The sequence below is a fragment of the Neopsephotus bourkii genome, unplaced genomic scaffold (genome assembly GCF_033783945.1).
Source record: "Neopsephotus bourkii isolate Nb327-2 ecotype Australia unplaced genomic scaffold, CSIRO-AGI_Nbou_v1 NB_1053, whole genome shotgun sequence".
Classification (NCBI taxonomy): domain Eukaryota; kingdom Metazoa; phylum Chordata; class Aves; order Psittaciformes; family Psittacidae; genus Neopsephotus; species Neopsephotus bourkii.
In genome coordinates, this window is record NW_026901542.1 from 926,594 (window position 1) to 947,202 (window position 20,609).

Here is a 20,609-nt window from a genome sequence, read left to right on the forward strand (position 1 = left end):
ATTTTGTCGTTGGGAGAGATTCTTCCTGCAGTCCTTTAAATCAGTTTGAAATACTGAGTTATCATTTTTTTAGAGGAAGAAATTGATTGGCATTTCTAACATTTGTATTTAATGACGTTCTTGCTTTGCTGGTTACAGACACTAAGTAAAACTAGTAGAGTTTTCATAAAGGCAAAACATTTTCAAATTGTATAGATTGCACCAGCTTTTTGTTTAAATACCGATGGATAGAGAGTGGTATAAACAGAAAAGCCAGTGTAAACAATCAATTTCAGGTTAAAAAGAGCATTTTTCGTTAGGGAGGTTTTTTGTTTTCTGTTTGTTTTTTGGTTTTTTTTACTTTCATGTCTTAAAATGAAGGTAGGCATTATAAAAATAAATAAATAATAGACTGAGTAGGATTCCAGAGACACATTTAATGTATAAATTGAATTTCATAGTGTGGAAAGCTGTCGTCCTCATATTATTATTAACATACATAACTACTTTTGTTCTTCCTGCCTCACTAGGTATCTGCCGTAAGCACCATTGTAAACAGAGGAACACCACTGAAAGCATTTGTTTTTAGAAACTACAACCACTTTCCTGGTGTTAAGTCTCATTATATGGGAGGCTGTCAGTATAAACTGTGGCAGGCCATTAGAGCATCATCTGCTGCACCGGGTTACTTTCAGGAATATGTTTTGGGCAACTATCTTCATCAGGTAAGTTGAAATCTTATTCAGTAAATATTTTCCAATCTTAAAGCTGAGAAAAAAAGTCGTCTGAATTTCTGAATCAGCACTAAGCAAGTAAACTGGTAGCAGAAAGGAAGTCTAGGACGCATAGGGATAAGAAAGGAAATTTTTAGCTTGTATAGCCCTTACAGAACTAGAAATGTTAGAGGCTTCAAAGTCTAAGTCGTCTTGATACAAACTTAAGCTGTTATACTGTTCCTTTCTTCTTTGCCTGGAAGGAAACCTTATACGAGTTGTAAATTGCCTTTGACTTCCTGCTTACAACTGGTATTTCATTGAGCATTATTTCACTAAACAGATGGTGTGACTTAAAGTCTAACAATACTGTAAAGTGTGGAAAAAAAATAATCAAGTTACACATGTCAGTGTGCCTTTTATTAGTGCATAATTTCGGTTTATGTTCTAGTTTTAATTCTTTCCATTGATAGCTTATTAAGCTCTACCCTGGTTCCAAACTAGTGAAAAGAATAAGAGATGCCACAGCAGTAAGATTAAACTTGAAGACAACTGCAAAATAAATTCCCTTGAGGGTAAAGCAGTGTCTCTTCTCAACAGTGTGTGCTGTTTTATTGTTACGCACTTCTGTTCGTGACCCTGATTAGGAAAGAGCAAGGCAAATTAACTTCTTTAGTAGTTTTTTTTTTTTTTTTAAACCATTCTGTTCTCATCCTCTGATGCCCCTTTATTGTTCTGTAGTTGTCTGAGGTTTACAGAAATTCTTTTTCAGTACATATTAATGTAAAGTAGTTAGTATTTATTTTTAAGATGTGATGCAGATGCATGGCAGAAAAGACTACAGAGGGTGACTGAGCCCAAGGTCTTCTACAAAGACAGCATAGGATTCACTTAAATTTAAAGAAAGCATCTATTACTATGCTATTTATATCATGGTTTCAGTAGTAAATGCATCTGATTTGCATACAGAATTTCTTGTGTCCATTAAAGGGCTGTGTATTGTCATTAGCATTGTAATGTGTGTATGTACTACTGAAGTTTAAAGACTAACAGTTAAATAAGGACTGTGAAATGGAATAGTGAAAAATACATCAGATTAAGATAATAAACAGAAGCATTGATACAGAGAAACAGCTAGAATTTAATCTGAGAAAAACCCAGCATACTTCCATGCTTTGAATTAAGGAGATGGAATAAATATATGCAGCTATATTAGTTGGGGGGTGAGGGGAAAGATTCCATGGAGAGCAGGATGGTGCTGCTATATCAAACAGATCGCAAGAGTTCTTCCATTTTATTGTTTCTCCTTTTTGTAAGGGTCTCCCCATCCCCCCAGCATCTTTAGCACAGTGTATCTTATTATCCCAAAACCATTTTAATCGAATACTACCTGAAATAAGCACATAAGTTTGGGGGGAGGGGAAGGGTTAAAGCTAAAACTGGAGTAACACATCAGGTATTCCAAGCCTAAGCACTGCTTGAAATCCTGAAATGTGTTTGTCTTCCATCTGGCTAAGCAAAACTGGAAGGAGAGCTGCTTTAGCCTTTGGAGCTGTTCCAAGCTGCTCCTTAACTGCTTGAATGGGTCAGTGTTAAGCTATGTGAAGCAGTTTTCTTTCTCTTCTTACCTTTCCACCCGCTCTTTCCTTTAATTGAGAGTGCATAGAAATTTGTCTGCGCTTCTGTATGAAGAATAGCTAAATAAGCAGCGTGACTTTTAACTTCTACACCATGCTTAGACAATTACCTGTCTTAAAATGGTTTTTGAATTGCCAGACTTGTGTGAAATGTGGTAAGGTACTTATTTCATCTGTACTCACTTTTAAGTCAAATTTGCCAGATTAGAGATTGTATGATTAATGTTAATAGAGATCAGGTCCAGTGTTCTCTGACACAGAGCTCAAGTGAAGTCTAGCTCATTTTTCCTTACTCCACAGTCTTTGGACAAAGCCCTTACATATGATCTTACCAACACTGTTCCACAAGCTCACCACTTTCTTCTGTTTGATGGATTTTAATTACTAGAAAGCATGCATGGGTTTTTCATCTTTGTAAGCCACAAAAATGTGTTTTCAGTAGTAAACTTGGTAATTGTAGGAGAACGGAATACTAAATTTCTGACTTAAGCTTTCATATAATCTGAAAATCTCTTTTCTACCCAGGTGTTATATTTAAACATCTTTGAATTCTTTTAGAATCTGAAGGTTGTCATCTTTCATGTTTCTCATGCTTTTCTTTCCCTAGATTATGCTTTTCTTACCACATTTTATTTCCATAATTATCTGTTTTGTGTGGGATATGCTTGGTTTTTCATGGACAGACAGGTAGCAAGGTGCTGCGTGGTGAATGCTACATAACTGTCTTCATGCTGGTTTCAGTCTCAGGTTACAAATCCACTGCTGCACACTCAATCTACCTTGAATTAGCTTGGTTTAACCCTGTGGGAAGAGCCCTCACACATGTAGCAGACCGTTAACCTTATGATCTTGGGTGTAGTGGTACCTCAGTGGAAAATGCAAGGTAATCAAGAGTTTTATCTCTGTTAAAGTATCCAAGATGAATTGAAAAGAACAGGTATGCATAAATACATTTTTAAGTAAATATAATCCTAAATGCAGCCATATTTCTGTTTAAAATAGCTTTGTGATTATTATATCAATAACTTAGTCCTTAATTATAGCTCATATAAATACGAGATAGTAGATTGTTATTAAGCATCTTTATTCTAAAAGTGCACTGCAATTGTCATGTTAAGTTCGTTGGCCAGGTTACATACAATACTAACATTTGTATTTTATATGGAAGTACTTGCTCTCTTCTGTCTTACCACTTTAAGCCTGTACAGTACCTAACAGGTTGGGCTGGTTTTGAGCTACAGAAATAAATAAAGCATAACATTGTTAGATATCCTCAGTAGTACTGTAATGTTTGAAAAGTGCATCAGCAGAGTGTGCATTAACTGTAAATAATAAATAATAATTTATGCCAAAGGCTCCAATACTGCAGTAGTGTCAGAAAGCTGATGGTCTTTTGAGGATATTTTTTTTAATGGATTGGAAACGTCCATTAATGAATCAATCAGCATAATCTATTTTCTGAACAGAAACTATGCCAGTTTCTTATTAATTTATGTATAACCTGCTTCTGCAGTCTCGGTATTTCTAAATAATTCAAAGCGTAGAGACAGCCAAAATGTGAAAATGATTGTAAAATATCTGGAAACGTTCTGAATAGTAAATATAATGAGATTTGTATCCTGGCTTTGAAGTTTGGGATTCTAAAGGATTATGTAGAGACCAGGTTTTGTGTTAGCTTATCAGTCAGGGGTAAGTTCAAATCTTAATGAAAAGCACTCTGGCAGTTGATCTGATTTAGGACTATTCAAATGTGTGAAAATATTTGTTTTGATAATGGAAATTTAGTGGAATTGTTTTATGGTCAGCCTGCATATTCTTGTCTTACATTATCTAGCTTTTGTTGGGAGTACTTCCTCAAATGGTGTGAAATAGTTGAATGAGTTCTATGTAGGGTTAAGATTGATTCATAAAGATTTTGTGTATGTCCTTAGATGTATACACTGGAATCATGCCTGAACCCAACTGTAGCTGTTCACCTTTCCATAATCTATAGATTTATATATGCATGTATATACACATGCAAGGGCTTTCTCTGGGAGCATTCTGACTTCCTATACTTGCAACTGTAAACGTTCAAGGGATTGTAGAGTGTGTTAACTTTTTCAATTAGGTAATAAATGATTGTATAGTTTTTCTGATGTATTTGAAGCAAGAGGCTCCTAGGTGCCTGTACACTGAACTCTCATTTGTGCTGCAGGTGAGCTGATGGCAGGCTTGTTAAACTTCTGCAAAAAGTGAGCAGTTCCAAACCAAGGAGCAATATTTACATTCAGGTCAATCATGCCATGCTATCTGGTTCCACTCTGTCAAGTAGGAAAAAACAGTGCAGCTGTTGGTAGATGAGGGGAGGAGGATTAATATTCTTTGTGGTTCAAAAGAGGAACACATTAACATTCAAAGGGATTTAATCCCTGTAACATGCTTCTCCAGAAACCATGCAAGTCAAGAGAGCCCAAGTCATGATGTTACAATATAGAAGCTGTATTGCCACATGTCAGCTCCTTTATTTTAAAATCTATTTATGAAGCGCTGAGGGCTCTGACCCTCTCCCCAGTCCTGTTACAACCAGTGATACTTTTTTTCCTACTTCCCACGGTGGGGTTTTGTTTCTTATATCTATTCCCTTTTCTCTTTTTCCTGTAGTGTGGAAGCCATTTGGGGTGCTCAGTAATGTCACTTGAGTAGACAGTACGCTATGCTCAGGAAACTACCACTTAATTAAAAGAGCAATTTAAGATGTAAAAAAAATCATTATGCACACTTCATTTACTAGGTGTTACAGTAAAAACTAAATCTGTCCCACAGGATTAATTAAAAGGCAGCAGGGAGCATGTATGTGTGTGTGTGTGGCGTTGGCAAGTTTAGCAAAGCCACAGATTTTTCTCCAAGTGAAACATACTGTATTTAATACAAAGAATTTGATCACCCTTTTCGTGATAGCTTTCCATGAGTTTATTGTTGCATTACAATTTCATTTATTAAAATGCTGGTGTTAACTTATAGTAGTGTTCTAATAATATTTTCTTTGAGCAAGATCAGATAGTAAAGGGATTAAATTGACAGCTAATCTTTTAGAGGAGTTTTAATAATGCAGGTATAAGAAGATGTGTAGTGGGAATACGACCTAGAAATAAAAAAGATTTATAGTACAATAATATGATGTAACTAAAATTCTACATCTTGCCTTCGTTTGAAAAAGCTAGTACATACTTCCTTCATATTTTAAAAACCTTTCCTTTCCTTTTATTAAGCAGTAAATCTACAAAGCCATTTCATCTTTGTAGCTTGTTACAGGAGAGGCCTTCAGAAGTAATTCGCTTAGTGGATCCTACCCTAATTGGTTTTACACAGTAGCTTTTAAAATTAGATTCAAGGGTGCTTCCCAGACTCTAAGAAGACATAGAATATAGGTCACATTGAAGTTCTTTTCATTCTTAGGATATGCCATGGTGATCAGAATGCACCAGAGCTTATACAGACTGTGGTTTAATAGGTGTATCTTGTTCTCACAATGATGGAAACAAATATTTCTTTGTTTCTCTGTCTACTTGTTGCCATACACATTTTCCTACAGCCTTCGAGGCAGTCTCGCCTACTGTTTAAGGAAAAGGGGACTTACTGATTGTGTTAGCTACATGGGCATGCATTGCTTTCCCTTATGGATTCTAGAGGTTTGGTAGCAGCTCTTAAGGTGGACGCACATGCTGCCACTTATCAGCCTTTGTGAAATTGCTGTGGTTACTGCACTAGAGCAGAGTGCCCGCAGCTCTCTGCAGGGACCTGCTAAGTGAGGTGTTATTGGAAGATTTAGTTAGTGAAATGAAATTGAGAGTATATTTTATTTAGGAATTTAACTTGGAAGCATTATATTCTTTTATTTCAAATGATTCAGAGTAATGCTTTGCTAATGTAATTTTCAGAGTACTTATTTAAAGAAAAGCCAAACTCACTCTCAAATGAGCTGTATTACATTTAACTTTTTTTTTGCTTAGATTTCTGAGTCCATGTATCTTTAGTGACACTGTTTGCCAGCTAATATTTGCTGTAAAACAAATCTTGTGACATTGAAGGAGCTGGTATAGTGAAAAATTACCAGCTGAGTGGATTCATAACCTCTGTACAGACAGTGAGGTTGCTGCTCTCCAGTTCTGCTGTTACTGGCCACCATTTCTTAGATCAAAACTAAAACTTTACTGTCAGTTCTTGATAATTTCTGATTACTTTTTCCCCTCCCACATTTCTGTACCAAATAACTCTGTCATAAAAGCCTAAAAATCGTGTGGGTGCGTGGTGGTCTGGTGCTTAATTTGAACCCTTGTTTGCAGCTTTGTCAGCTGCCATCTGGCCTCAGATTTGCCCTTTGTGTGTAGTTTAAGGAACTGCCCTCTTCCTGTCCTCGATACAGGTTCTAGTACTGTGATAGGAATAGCTTTCGCCATGTGTAAAAGATGTCCATAAAGTTAGTTCAATACCCAGTGCATTCCTGTTAGTCAAAAAGGGCACAATGTCTACACACTGTTTTCTGTGCTGAGCTTCTTACAATACAGGGATTAATCTATAGTGTTAGTTTTGCAAACCCCCAGTCAGTTGGCAAGCTCTTCAGGATTCTTTATGTTGCAGTGTTTCTTTTACTGGGAGGGGGTGGTGCATATTTTCACTGCTGGGTTTAGGAGCAGATAGATTTTTTTTTTTTTTTTTGCTACATAATTTAGAATTATTTCAGCTGATGTTTCCTGGGCTGGGTGGGGGAGTGTTGGGTGAGGGAGTATAGAATGAAACAGTTTCCTTCAGGTCAGATTCACTCCTCTGCCGTGGTCACCAGCTGCATCCCAGACTGTAGCTAGCTCATAAACATTCAAAGCTGACTTTGCTGTGGCTGCCGTTGTAGAAGGTTACTTCAAGAAGATATTTCTTCATTTTTGTCATAGCCAGAAGATTTCTTATTTTCACTCCTAACTCAGTTCCTAGCTAATGAATCCAAATTCTTTTTGTGCCAGTACTGTTCTTCTTGCAGTATTTACCCTTGTGATGTGTTTATAGAAAGCAGTCTCATTCTTTTTTTATTTTGTTAGTCTAAATATGCCAGTATGTCTGAATCCTGCAAAATAGACTCTATGTTCTCTTGATCATCTAATGGTCCTTCATTGCACCTGCTCCAATTTGAGTAATCCTTCTCAAAACTGGACTATTCAGTGTAGTTTGGCATGACTGAGCGTACATTGTGCAAAGTTGAATGAAACACCAGATTCGAATCTAGAAGCTCTAAGTTAGGAGCAAAATTCAGAGGAATTAATTTGATCAGCCTGGAACACTGTATTCTACGTGATGTCTTATCTGTGTCCTCTCTTTCCTTTTCAGAGGAAGTTACATCTCAGAATCACAGTTGCCTTTTCAACATCTACTTCATATATAGGTGCTTTAATCATTCTGTGATAGGGCTCTGCTTGGATCTTTCTCCTGTTTAGTCTCACTACAGCTTAGTTCTGAAGAACACAGCTTTTTGTTTATGGACACTTGGGTTGGCTATATGTTGTCTCGTTTGTGTTTCCTTAGAGTCCCTCTATATTTACAGTAGGGCCTTCCTATTTACAAAGCCTGTAACTTTATAGTAACAGGCTTCATTAGCAATTGCATGCTTTTGAGAAAAGAATAATGAAGAGGATGAGCCCCAAACCAGCTGAGTTGCTCTGATACAAAACAGTCCCAGCCAGAGTTCCCCATCCACTGTAGACTGCTATCCCATCGATTAGCCTGTTCTTTCTCCACTGCAGGCTCTTTCATTGCTGCCAGTGGTCTGGTATGTAAGTTCAGATTTTCTTCCTATAAAAACTTCAATATCTCTCTCCCTTTGTTAAGCCCATCTTTGTATTTTGTCATCTGGACATGTACCTCTTAATCTAGATGACTCATGAAAATACAGAACTTTTCCTTCAGTCTTTCTCCCCTTTTTCTTGCCCCCACTGTGGATACAAATACTAGGTAGTTCATATCCAAATCTGTGGGTTTGGAGTTTTTTATTTGTGGTTTAGGGTTTTGTGTTTAACTGTACTCTTGAACTTTGCCTGTGCTTCCCAAACATCATATGGAGAACCTGAGGTCAGGCCTGTGTTTGGAGCCAATGTAGATTCAGCCCCAGGTCAGTTAGGTTACACATTGTGGTCTTTGCTTATAATGTTACAGGCCATTCATTATTTAGGAACCACAGTTAAAATATGTGCTATTTTAGTGACGTGTGCTTTTGTTCATTGCAGAATTCATTTAATTAAATCTGTGCTGCACCTGCTTACACTTTTAATGAAATATCTGACAATGTATTTTATTGCCAAATAATTCTCCTATGATGTCTGTTAATATTTACCAGATCTTCATCTGTGCAGTGTAAGAATCCATCTTCCATATCTGACACAAACCTATGAATTCAGTATTGTCTTCTGAGCAGCTGGTCGTTTCTGTGAGTTAATGACTGGCTGGGATGAGTTAATAATTTAAGATAAACACCCAGCCAGCCACCTCAGCCATCACTTCATTCCAAAGATATGTCAAGAGCAAATATGGCTAATATAGGGTAAAAAAAAAATGTAAAATAGATTGTTTGGCTTGTAATGGCTACAAGTATTGATAGCTCTCGAAGCATTTAGCATGACATTTGTGTGTATGCAAACAATGTATTACAGTGTTGCTAATTTTCAGGAGAAAAAAGATAAATATTGTATGGGAGAACAGTGGTACTGAAAAGGAAGCTTTCCAGTAACCTTTCAAACCTTACTAAATTTAGGGGTTTTACTCCATCTGATGTGATCTCAGTATAAAGCGTTCTCTTTGCAACTGATGCAGTAGAAGTACAAATGCAGTTAATGTGCCTTCTGGGGTATTTTTTAAACTGTCAGTATGGTCAGTGTTGTTCAGTAATACGAATGCAAATGCAGTTAATTTTAATGTTCTGCACAAATGTTTTCTGCAGAACTTTTAGCCAGGTCAAGGGGAATCCCTTTTTCAGTGTACACTTGAGCAGGAACTTATCGCTGCTCTGGACTGTTTGCTTTTCTAGTGTCTGAAGAGAAATGGTAATTTTGATTGAGCCTTACAAATTGATGAGCACAAGAAGTTTATTTCAGGAATTTAAAGGAGCATCTCTGCCTTTTGTTAAGTAACAGTATCAGCTCATTCTGAAATTCTTAGAAATTTGGTGTACAGGAGGATTGCACTGATACCTGTCATCAATTAAGGACTGCTGGGAACCAGCATAGTGCAGAATACGTTATAAGTTACATGTCACTGGCCCAGTGACTTCCCTGTTAGCATGACATATGAATCGTATGAAATATTTGTATAGAGAGATAATTGTAGGTCATTGCATAGTCTATAGAAAATGATCTGATTTATTAACAAAAAAAACCAAACAACTCCCTCGTCTCTCATGCAGCAGAGTGGGTAAGATCTGCCATTAGAATGAAGCTAAAATGAGTTGTTTAAGGGCACTGTACATTTTAGACCGAGATTTGTTAGAAATATTGGCACTGCCATCCATTGCTTGTCACCAAGATCAAGAGGAAACAATTGTTACTTCTGTACTTTTTCATGTTTATATGGGGTCAAAACAGTTTTTGCAGGGAGGTAAAACATTACCTGTACTTGTTGGGAGCTCCTCTTCAGCAGTTTCATCCTCAGTAGTACTATGACCAGGATGATTACTCATGACAGCAGATCCCTAATCATGTAACTTTTCTATTGAGGAGAGCATATTTATGATAAACATTATAGGGGCTAGTTTATTCTGTAGTCAAATCTGAATGTGTCGATAGCTTTTTCACAAAGCATATATTAAAAGTTTTAAGTTGGTAGCCCAGTGATGCTTCACTGAGCAAGCCTTCACACCTTCTATGTGGATATTCTAACACACTGGTCATGGGTGCTCACTGCAATGGGAGAACTGGGTCGGGATGTGAATCTTGAAGTTGTTTGTATGAATGGATCTCACAGGTAGCAAAAGAATTATCCTGTTCCTCATTCCTGTCTTCTACTCTGGGAACATATGCTGCTGCTTATGTAAATGTATTGAGCTAGTTTTACAGATGATTCACTAGGTGTAGCTGGTTACTTATGGAAACTAGAGAAAATGTTTTCGGAGTAGTTACTTCAATTTTTCTAAGTAGTAGCCACTTGGTATAGTGCAGCAATTCTTCAAACTCGTTATTTGAAGCAATGAGCCTTACCCCTAGTCTGCATATTTATGTTATTATGTTGACTATAAGCATGGAATTTTGAAAATACTTTTCAAAAAGTCCATTCAGAATCTGAGCCTGTCTTCTCCTGTGATAGCTTTGTACTAATTCTGTCTCCACTTCTTCACAGAGACAATGAAAGAAAACAACAGAGCAAGTCTGTAAAAATGAACTAAAATGCAAAGCATGTCTGCACAGACAGTGATGTGAAGTGGTTACTATGGAGCCAACAAACTCAGCTTCCAAATATCAGACTTGGCTTTGTTAGTTATGTATCCTTCATCAAGTGCTAGGCTATTTTCCTCACAAAGTTTGACATCATTCAGGTGAAGCTGTGCCACACACAGGATGTTACATAGAGCAGTTACAAGGCACAGCTTGAGTCTGACAAAATTAGAAAGTGCAGTGCTAGTCTATGAATGTACAAGCTATTCTGAACTTGTTAGAAATAACTGCCCATGGTCAAGTGTGGGTCAAACTGATTTTAGTATTGTAATATCTTAATTTTAAATAACTGTTTCCAAAAATTTGAAGAGTGACTATGCACATTCATTAATTATTTAAGTAGGACAAGATTATCAGAAGGTTCTGTGCTACCAGACTCCCAAGTAGTCTGAGCACTTTCTTTGAGAATTCCCAATGTATTTTCCTTCTGATTGTAGAATTTGCCCTTGTCTATTTCATAGTGTTTAATCAGGCTTTTCTTTATTCCTAGAACTGGGCAAGCAGAGTTTATATTGGAGTATATGCCTCCAAAAGATGCATTTTTCTTGCTTTAAATAATTTACAGTCTGGTAGTCACATCATGAGGGAGCTTTCCCTGACTAATTTGCAACTATCAAAAAACATATAGAAAATATTGGCTATGGCTTTAGACTTCTGGATAATGACCATCAAGCCCTGAAAATGTCGTTACAGTTGCATTGTGATGTATTTTGGAAAACCTGTATGAAAAAGAATTTCATTGCATTCACTTGGGAATTAGCTGCTAAAACATTAAACAAAACATAACAATTGAATGTTTACCACTTAGAAAGCCTGTGGCAAAAGACTGAACGTCCCAGTTCCTGAGTTCAGTGCTTTGCAGTTGCTAAAAGCTTGGCTTTTTATGTGTATTAAGTTCCATTTTCACGTTAATTCATTTCATTGGTTCCATTATTTTTGCTAGGAATTCTTTAAAAGCCTTTTCCCTATTGTTTACCTGCCTGACAACATTAAGAAAGTTATGCAGGTTTTTTCATGCTTACTTGCATTAATATTCATTCTGTGGCACTTTGTGTTCAGTGAGCTACCAGAAAATTAAGCTGACTCAGGTGGTGTGTGCAAGGCCAGGTTGAACAGAGCCTTGGGAGACATGGTTTAGTGTGAGGCATCCCTGCCCATGGCAGGGGGGTTGGAACTAGATGATCTTAAGGTCCTTTCCAACCCTAACTTTTCTATGATTCTAAGTGTGGCGTGGTTTTGCAAAGTTCAGCATAGGAAGAATCATCTGGTGCTTGCCAGTGGACTAACCATAGCAGCACAGAAGGACACAAAAGGGAAGGAGTGACTCACGTATGTTTGGGAAATGAAGAGTTTGCAGCCACTTTGAGAACTGGCTAAGTGAGAAGAGATGGTGAAACGTAGGGAAGGCCAGACAATAAAGAACGGAAGATTTAAAGAATCAAGAGAAAAGGAGGGGTCTGCTCTGGCTGTTTGCCCAACACTGGGTCCTGAGTCAGAACTCAGGACAATCGCACTGCTGTTCGTCAGCAGTTCAGTCATTTGAAGAGTTCCTGTAAGTTACCCGTCCAGTTAGATTCTGAGGTATTCCAAGGAGAATGCATGTTTGCATTTTCCATAAGACTTAGAGTGGGCTGACAAAGTTCAGTTTCTAATAAGAATGGCCTTTAAAGTGTAATTTCATTTTGCAGCTAAAATAACACACATCTATGATTCATACTCTATTTCTTTAAATAGAGTAGAACCTCAGGAAAATTGGAGGAGGACAGGATCTCAGGGAGTCCAGCCTCCTGTTCAGAATAGGAAAAACCTCAAAGTTAAGTCAGTTTGCTCAAGGACTTGCCCAGTTGAGTTTTAAAAATACCCTGCATGGAGATTCCATGGCTTCTCTGCCTCTTGTTCTCCACTATAATTCTATGATTGTAAGCAAAAGAGTGATATGATGAATATCTTTAATAGCATAAGCTGATTTGAAGCCCAGTATTGATCAGGATGTGGTCATTATCAACCATAATAGCTTTGGAAGGGAAGAAAAAAAATCAGTTGCCTTCATCATTGAGCCCGGCTTCTGACTTACCAAACATGACACGTATGCTAGAAGTTACATTATAGGTGTCTAAATTGAAAATTCTTAGGAATGGATATTTACTGTCACTTCAATAAACCTAACTTGGAGACTGCTTAAATATGGAAATCACTGCACAAAGCTGTTAATCATCATCACAGTGCACATTAGGTATGTGTAGGTATGTGTGCTTTACCTTCCTTTGACCTTTTATTTATCAATATTATAAAAATGTTCTATTATTTTAGTATTATATACCCCCTAACCTTATACAACACTAATTTTCCCATGGTGAAGCAAAGATGTTTAATCAAATTATATTGGTAAGATTAGTGGAAATTATTTGTTAAGCATGGTTTTATTCTAGGATTTAAAGAAAAAGCAAGCGCCACAAAGATAACTCTTAAGATTTTTAGATTAAGATTCATGGGGAATTACGTCAAGGGGAAAAACATCCTTGTATTTTGTTTTCTGTGTAGAAGCTAATTTAAACAAAAGCAAAAGTTAATAGGCACTGAAGAGACCATTCATTTGAACAGTGTGTTGAGCAAAGCGGACAGTATCCAGAAGGGAGTTCAAAGAGCTTTTTGTAGGTTGAAGTGAAAGCTTAATTAAAAAATAAGTCTGAAAACTCAGCACAGTAATCCTGGTTTGGCTTATTTATCTAGCACAGCTGTAGCTAAAGGGGTTTTGTGGAATGTTTATCAGCTCCAAAACCTTTTGTATTCTACCTATTCCTGAGTAGAGTTGCTTTTTATTACTGTTCTTGTAATGGTTGGTTATCGGATACAGGGGTTCAGGAAGATTTAGGGTGTAGGAAATTATTGCATAATGCTTATTGTAGTCAATACTCTGTTCCTTGTGTATTTTGAATGTTTTCTTTGTATAGATTTTTGAATGGCTGTAAAGATACTTGTCTCTCCTATTGATGTTTTCAGCTTTAGTTTTTCCTTTATAACTGCATTTTAAAGGCATTCCCAGTGTAGAAAGTCTTACTGAATTCAAAGTCTAAAGCAATTTATTTCTTAGTTGAAATGAAGGTCATTTTACTTCCAAGAAGTGCTGAACTTTTTGAGATTTGCTGGGTCAAAATGGATTCTTACGAGTCCTAAAGTACTTTATCCCAGCCTCATCACCTACACTTTTGACATGTTGCTAGCAAAAGATGTCTCTCCTTACTTCCAGACTTTTAAGGGTAGCTTTTATTCCTATTAGTCTTTGGCTGAATTCTGATCTTCAGACAACTTAAGCCTCACATTCTCAGAGCCTGGCTCTTGATGAGGACTTGAATCATCCTGATCCCTGATAAAAGGCAGTACAAGAAGAGCTCAAGCAACCTAGGAGATCTCTCAAGTACACTGATGACAACTTCCTACCGCAGTTGATGGAAGAGCCAAAAAGGAAATGTACTTTGCTGAACCTGATGCTTATGAAGAATAAAGGACTGGTCAGGGGCATGAAAGTTAAAGAAAGTCTTGGCTACAGTGACCATGAGAGTTCAAGATCCAAAGAGAAGGTAGCAGGGATAAAAAGCAGGAATGTAGCCATGGATTTCAGGAGAGCAGATTTTGTCCTCTTCAGAGCTCTTCTCAGACAAATCCTATGGGCTGTGGCCTTGAAGAGAGGAGTAGTCCAGGAGAGCTGGCTTGATACTCAGTGGTGGCTTTCTTCAAGCTCAAGAAAGGACGCATCCCAGTAAAGAGGAAATCAAGCAAAGATGGATGGCATGGAGGAGCAAGGGGGTCCTAACTGAACTCAGACGTAAAAAGGAAGCGTACAAAAGGTGCAAGCAGGGGCAGGTCACTCTAGAGGAGTATAGATCTGCTGACCGATCTTGCATAGATGGGCTTAGGAAGGCAAAAGTTGGCCTGGAGTTGAATCGAGAGGAGTGTTCACGGCAACTTACAGAAGTTTCTGTAAGCGTGTAAACATCAAAAGGAAGACTAGGGAAAACATGGGCCCACTACTGACTGGGTCACTGGAGCTGGTGGGAGATAATAGAAATGCTTAATGCTTACTGCTTTTGTCTCAGACTTTACCAGTAAAACCAGCTTTCAAGAATACAAGGCTCCTGAAGCTAGAGAGAAAGTCTGGTGCAAGGAGAACTTAGACTTAGTAGAGGAGAACCAGTTTAGGGAGTGGTTGAACAAACTGAACATACATAAATTCATAGGGCCTGATGGGTTGCACCTGTGAATGATGATGGAGCTGGATGATGCTATTGCAAGGTGGCTCCTGATTATCTTTAAATAATCATGGTGATTGGGAAGGGTTGGGAAAGCAAGTATCATTTCTATATTCATGAAGGGCAGGAAGAAAGCTGTGGGGACCTACAGGTTAGTTGGCCTCATCTCATCCCTTGGGAGATGATGGAGGAAATCCTCCTGGAAAATATTTCCAAAATCATGGAGGACAAGGTGATCATGAGTAGTCACTGTGGATTTACAAATCATTTCATGACTGACCGATCTGGCAGCCTTCTGCAGCGAGGTGACTAGCTTGGTGGGCAAGTAGAAAGCAATGGATGTTGTTTACTTTAGATTTAGTGAAGCCTTTGACGCTTATCTCCCATGACAGCACAGACAAGCTGACACAGGGCCAACAGTATTACCATCTTCATTAATGACTTGGATGATGGGACAGAGTGCATCTGCAGGAAGTTCACAGATGTTGCAGACCTGGGAGGAATGGCTGGAACACAAGATGGTTGTGTGAGGGACCTCAGCAGGCTGGAGAATTCTCATGAAGTTCAATAAAGAGAGAGTCCTGCACCTGGGGAGGAATAACCCCGTGTATCAATCCACACTGGGGACTGACTGGTTGTAAAGCGGCTTGTGAGAGAAGGACTTTGGGGTGCTGGTGGACAAGCTGAACATGAGCCAGCAATGCACCCTTGTGGCAAAAAAGGCCAACAGCATCCTGGGCTGCATTAAGAACAGTCTTGCCTGCAGGTGAAAGAAGGTAATGCTGCTTCAGGGCAGTGCTTAAGGCCACATCTGGAGTACTGTGTTCAGTTCACCAGTACAAGAGAGACATTAATCCAGTGCAGGGCCATGAGGATTTGAGTATCTTATATGAAGAGAGACTGAGAAAGCTGGTCAGTCTAGAGAAGAGGAGGCTTGGAAGTACAATTAAAGGATGGGGGAGTGGGAATAAAGATGGAGCTGTACTCTTCACAGCAGTGTCCACTGAAAGAACCACAGACAATGGCACAAATGAAAACACATGGCATTCCATGTGAACACAAGAAGATCTTTTACTGTGAGGGCAGTCAAATACTGGCATAGTTTGTCTGGAGAGGTTTTGGAATCTCCATTTGTGGACTGGATATGGCCTTGGGCAGTGCGCTGTAGCTGACCCACCTTGAGGAGGGGGATTGGACCAGATGAGCTCAATAGGTGCCTTCCAACCTACATGATTCTGCAGTTTTCCAAGTCTTAAAGTCAGGCTGTGACATCTGTGTAATGACTGTGCTTATAAAGTAGCTTTGGCCAAGCTTAGCTCTTTTTAATTTTAGAATCTGCAGGCAGTCATTTGGATTTTGTTAGAGAATATATCCTTGTAATCCCAGTAATAAACATTTTGAAATGCAGGCTTTTTATTTACTGATTTTTGACAGTTTAAGAAGCTATCAGTCTGTCTTACCTAAAAGGTCTTCAGAAGATGAAATCATAACTTCAGATATTCCAGTGAATAGTGCTCTCGTCGCCTACTTCTGCTGCTCACAACAGCAGAACTGACTGCAGACACAGGCACTGCTCTGATGGTGTTCATAAGCCCAGGAAGCCTGGCTATACAGCTGCTGCCTGGCACAAACAGAGCAGTTCCACAGAATATGGACATCAGTGCTTGTTTGGTTTAACCGGTTTTGTATATTAGTGCTATGCTAGTTTTGTCTATAATTGTGGTTTCTCTTGTGAGCATATGTCATACAGAGTACTGACATTTGTATTCATTTTTAATTTACAGGATGGAGGTCTGCTGCTAAATAATCCTTCTGCACTGGCAGTTCATGAGTGCAAGTGTCTTTGGCCAGGTGTTCCACTGCAGTGTCTAGTATCACTGGGCACTGGTCGATACGAAAGTGAAGGAAAGACCAACGTCACATACACCAGTCTGAAAGCCAAACTCACAAACGTCATCAGCAGTGCAACAGACACAGAAGGTCAGTGTCTTAAGATACGTTTGTATTGTGCCTGTTCTCAGGTTTTTATGTTTCATAGAATTATAGTTCCAGTTCAGAGTGATCTGCAACCTTTAGTATTTCCCCTTCTCCTCTCTACCTGCTGCATTGAAACTGCTTGAAACATGTCTCTCTGTAACTCACTATGTGTAGTTGGTGTTTTACTACCAATATTACAGGTTTTCTGGAGATGATAACATGATTATGTTTCTTAGCCTTCTCTCCATGAATCTTCCTTTTCACTATGGTGTTGCAAAGCTCATTTAGTTCATGAATTCTCAGCTGTGAATGAGGTTGTTAATATAGGTATAATAAAGATAGAAGATACCTTAAAATTTATCAGAATGGCAATGAAAATCCAACAAGATTTATACAGAGTGAAATGTTCTCACTTGTGCTTCAGGATAAAGGCATACTTGAGAATTAATTTCAATAGGAAAATCATATTTTCTTACATTTGGTTTGTTCTTCCCATAAAATGAAATGCTTAAATTTAATATAGAACACTGATTGGTTTTCAACAGCTTCAGAAAAGGTATTTAGTTCTTTTCTATGTGTGCTTTTATACCTGGACTTTTCCAAGGACTAGACTGTACCTACCAATGTTCTTAACTTCCATTGCTGTCAGGAGGAGCCACACATGAGTTTACCAAAATAAACTCTGTTCCTAGGATGGGAGTACACTGGATCTCTGTCACTGGCAATTTGCATCTGTTTTGTTTTTAATATTCAGATTCTTTCCCACCTTACAAAGGAGACTGATACTGCAGAAAACTAGGAAACAAGAAGTACTCCTAACAGTGTAGGTCCCTTGCTGTGTGGCCTCTGTCAGTGGACTGTCATAAGGAAAAGCTAGATTTTGGGGCCAAATTTGTATTTTGTCCAGTTGTGGAATGGCAGTGGGAATTGTGGGAAAGAGTGACTTGCCATCCACTTTTTATCCAGGGAAGAAAAAGTTTAATTACAGATGAAAAACCAGGCAAGAAATTTGATGGGGAAGAGGAAGAAAGGAAAGATCACTGTGGAGACCAAAGGAGAGAAAATAGAAAGAGGAAGATTTGAGTAAATGGGTAGTTATGTTATGAAGGAAAAAGGAGAGAGCATTAAATAGGGCAAGAAAGACTAGATGTGGCGAGACAAGAACAGAGACAAAGTGCAGTAATTTACAGGAGGAGGGACCAACCAGAGAAAATTTCAGGTTAAGAGGAGTCTTTTGCTGTAGTCTTACCCATGGTATTTTTTTCTCACTTTAAAATGTTTATATGACAGTAGATGTCTAAAGGAATGGAGGAGCGTGGTAAGAATACGAAGAAGGTGAAAATAAAAGAGAATGAAAGATGAAGGAAGTCATGGAAATGTAATTTTAAGGGAGTCAACAAACAGAAGAGAGATGAAAAGGAGAGAGAAAATGGGTTATAAAAGAGGAAAAATGAAGAGAGGAACATACCAATACATTACATAGCCAGTTTATGATTCTACTAGTTAACTGTTATAATTCGATTTGATCATTTTAAATTAATGTTAAAGCCAAAATCTGTACTACTATATAAAAAATTATTTAGTTGCAAACAAAAGAAAGCTTTAAACCTACATACTTTTTACTGCAGTCTGAGAGAAGACTATATAGCTGTCATCTCCCCAATACCTACTTCCCTTAGTACTAATTGTGACAAATCATGGGCATCCTGAATTGCAATGTGTAAGCTACGTGCCTGCTCTTCAGCATATACACTCACTTGTAAAGGAATGAAATGCACACGTAATTAAAAATCTGGATAGCTGCAAAGCCTTCTTAATAGTCATACCAGTGATGCTGGCGTAGAGTAAAAGCAGCAGCTTTTCCAGAGTAAACAGAGCTACAGGGTCATTTGCAAACCTTCTAATGAGAAAGGGGTTTTGATAAAGCAGTGGTGGAAAAACATTTACTCAGCAAAGCAGCACATATTTACACTTACTGTGTCACTGCAGAGCACTTCTTGTTCAGAGACCGTGAAGGACTATTTGTCTGTCTCATGTAAATATAATGGTTCCCTTTCTTTGTTTTCACTGCAGAAGTTCACACCATGCTGGATGCACTGTTACCTGCTGATACTTATTTCAGATTTAACCCTCTTATGAATGAAGACATACCGCTAGATGAAAGTCGTAAAGAGAAACTCAACCAGCTGCAGACAGATGGAATTCGATATTTAGAACGAAATGAAGAAAAACTGAGAAAAGCTGCAAAAGTATTAATGCAAGAAAAAACAGTTTTGCAGAGACTTCAGGACTGGATGCGGTTAAAGACTGACATGTATGAAGGCCTTTCGTTTCCTTCCAAATTGTGAATATGTAATGCATGAAAGATCATAAATGTAAATGTCGTTCCAGAAAAATGCATTCAGTACTGTAAAGGTATTTAGCAGGGGTAAATAACATCTTTGGAAAGCTCTCAGAGTTCTGGAGAAAGCAGTTCTGGATGGCTGATATGTGCACACTTGCTTCATACAAGGTTTTATGGTGTTAATTATTTTTTGACCTTTACAGATCTTACTGTTGTTGCTCTGGAGTTTCTTAAAGTCAGTAAAACTTAAAATTGTGGAAAACAACTGTCATGCATTTTTTGATGTATGTACCATAATCATGGTGCAGTAAATCTTTGTTTATCAACTACCAGACTTATTCAAAACTAACAGAAAATAAAACTCATTCACTTTAATGTAGGCAACATACTCGTAGGTTCTTACGTACCCAGTGAATTTAACAGAAATGTCATGTTCTTACCAAAACTTTGCCTATGTTAATTGCACTTTTACATCTGAAAGATGACACTGGAATTCTTTTTTTTTATTTTCAGTGGATTTTGTACATAACAGTATTGACTAAGTGTCATGATTTAAGCTCAGGCTGTAAGTCAGCCCTGCACTTTCTTCACCCTGCTCTTCCCCCCACTCCCAGAGGGATGGGGAGAACTGAAAGAATCTAACTCTCATGGGTTGAGATAAGAACAGTGCAGTAACTAAGGTATAACACAAATCACTGCTGCTGCCACCAATACTAATAATGATAAAGGAAATAACAAGGGAAGAGAATACAATACCACCCGTCAATACACAGCCTCACTGAGCATGAGCCAGCCCTTCCGGGTAACTCCCAGTTACATCCCGGGCATGACATGCTGTGGTATGGAATACCTCTTTGGTCAGTTTGGGTTAGGTGTCCTGTCTCTGCTTCCTCCTGGCTTCCCCTCCTCCCTGGCAGAGCATAAGACTCAGGAAGTTCTTGGTCAGACCAAACATTTGAGCAGTAAGTAAAAACAGATCATAGAATCAGTTAGGTTGGAAAAGACCTTAAAGATCATCAAGACCAACCTCTAGCCCCAGATTGACAAGTTCACCACTAAACCAGGTCACTGAGGGCCTCATCACCATGTTTTTGAACACTTCCAGAGTCTGGGATTCCACCACTTCCCTGGGAAGCCTGTTGCAATGCCTGAGCACCTTTTCAGTGAAGAAATTTTTCCTGAAACTCAAAATTATGAAAAAGTATCTTAAGAAGCACAAAGTAAATAAATGGCTCTTCCAAAACACAGTTTTGTGTGGCACAGCA

At 38.3% G+C, this 20,609-nt stretch overlaps 1 protein-coding gene across 1 annotated transcript in view; it reads left to right on the forward strand.

The window, feature by feature from the left end:
• PNPLA8 (patatin like phospholipase domain containing 8) overlaps positions 1 to 19,609 on the forward strand; it is a 36,890-nt gene extending 17,281 nt beyond the window's left edge. The window contains exons 10-12 of the mRNA XM_061361167.1: positions 510 to 704; positions 16,808 to 17,003; positions 19,074 to 19,609. Coding sequence (XP_061217151.1) covers positions 510 to 704; positions 16,808 to 17,003; positions 19,074 to 19,348 — 666 coding nt within the window. The 3' untranslated portion in view covers positions 19,349 to 19,609. The remainder of the gene's footprint in view (positions 1 to 509; positions 705 to 16,807; positions 17,004 to 19,073) is intronic.
• Positions 19,610 to 20,609: the final 1,000 nt, after the last annotated feature.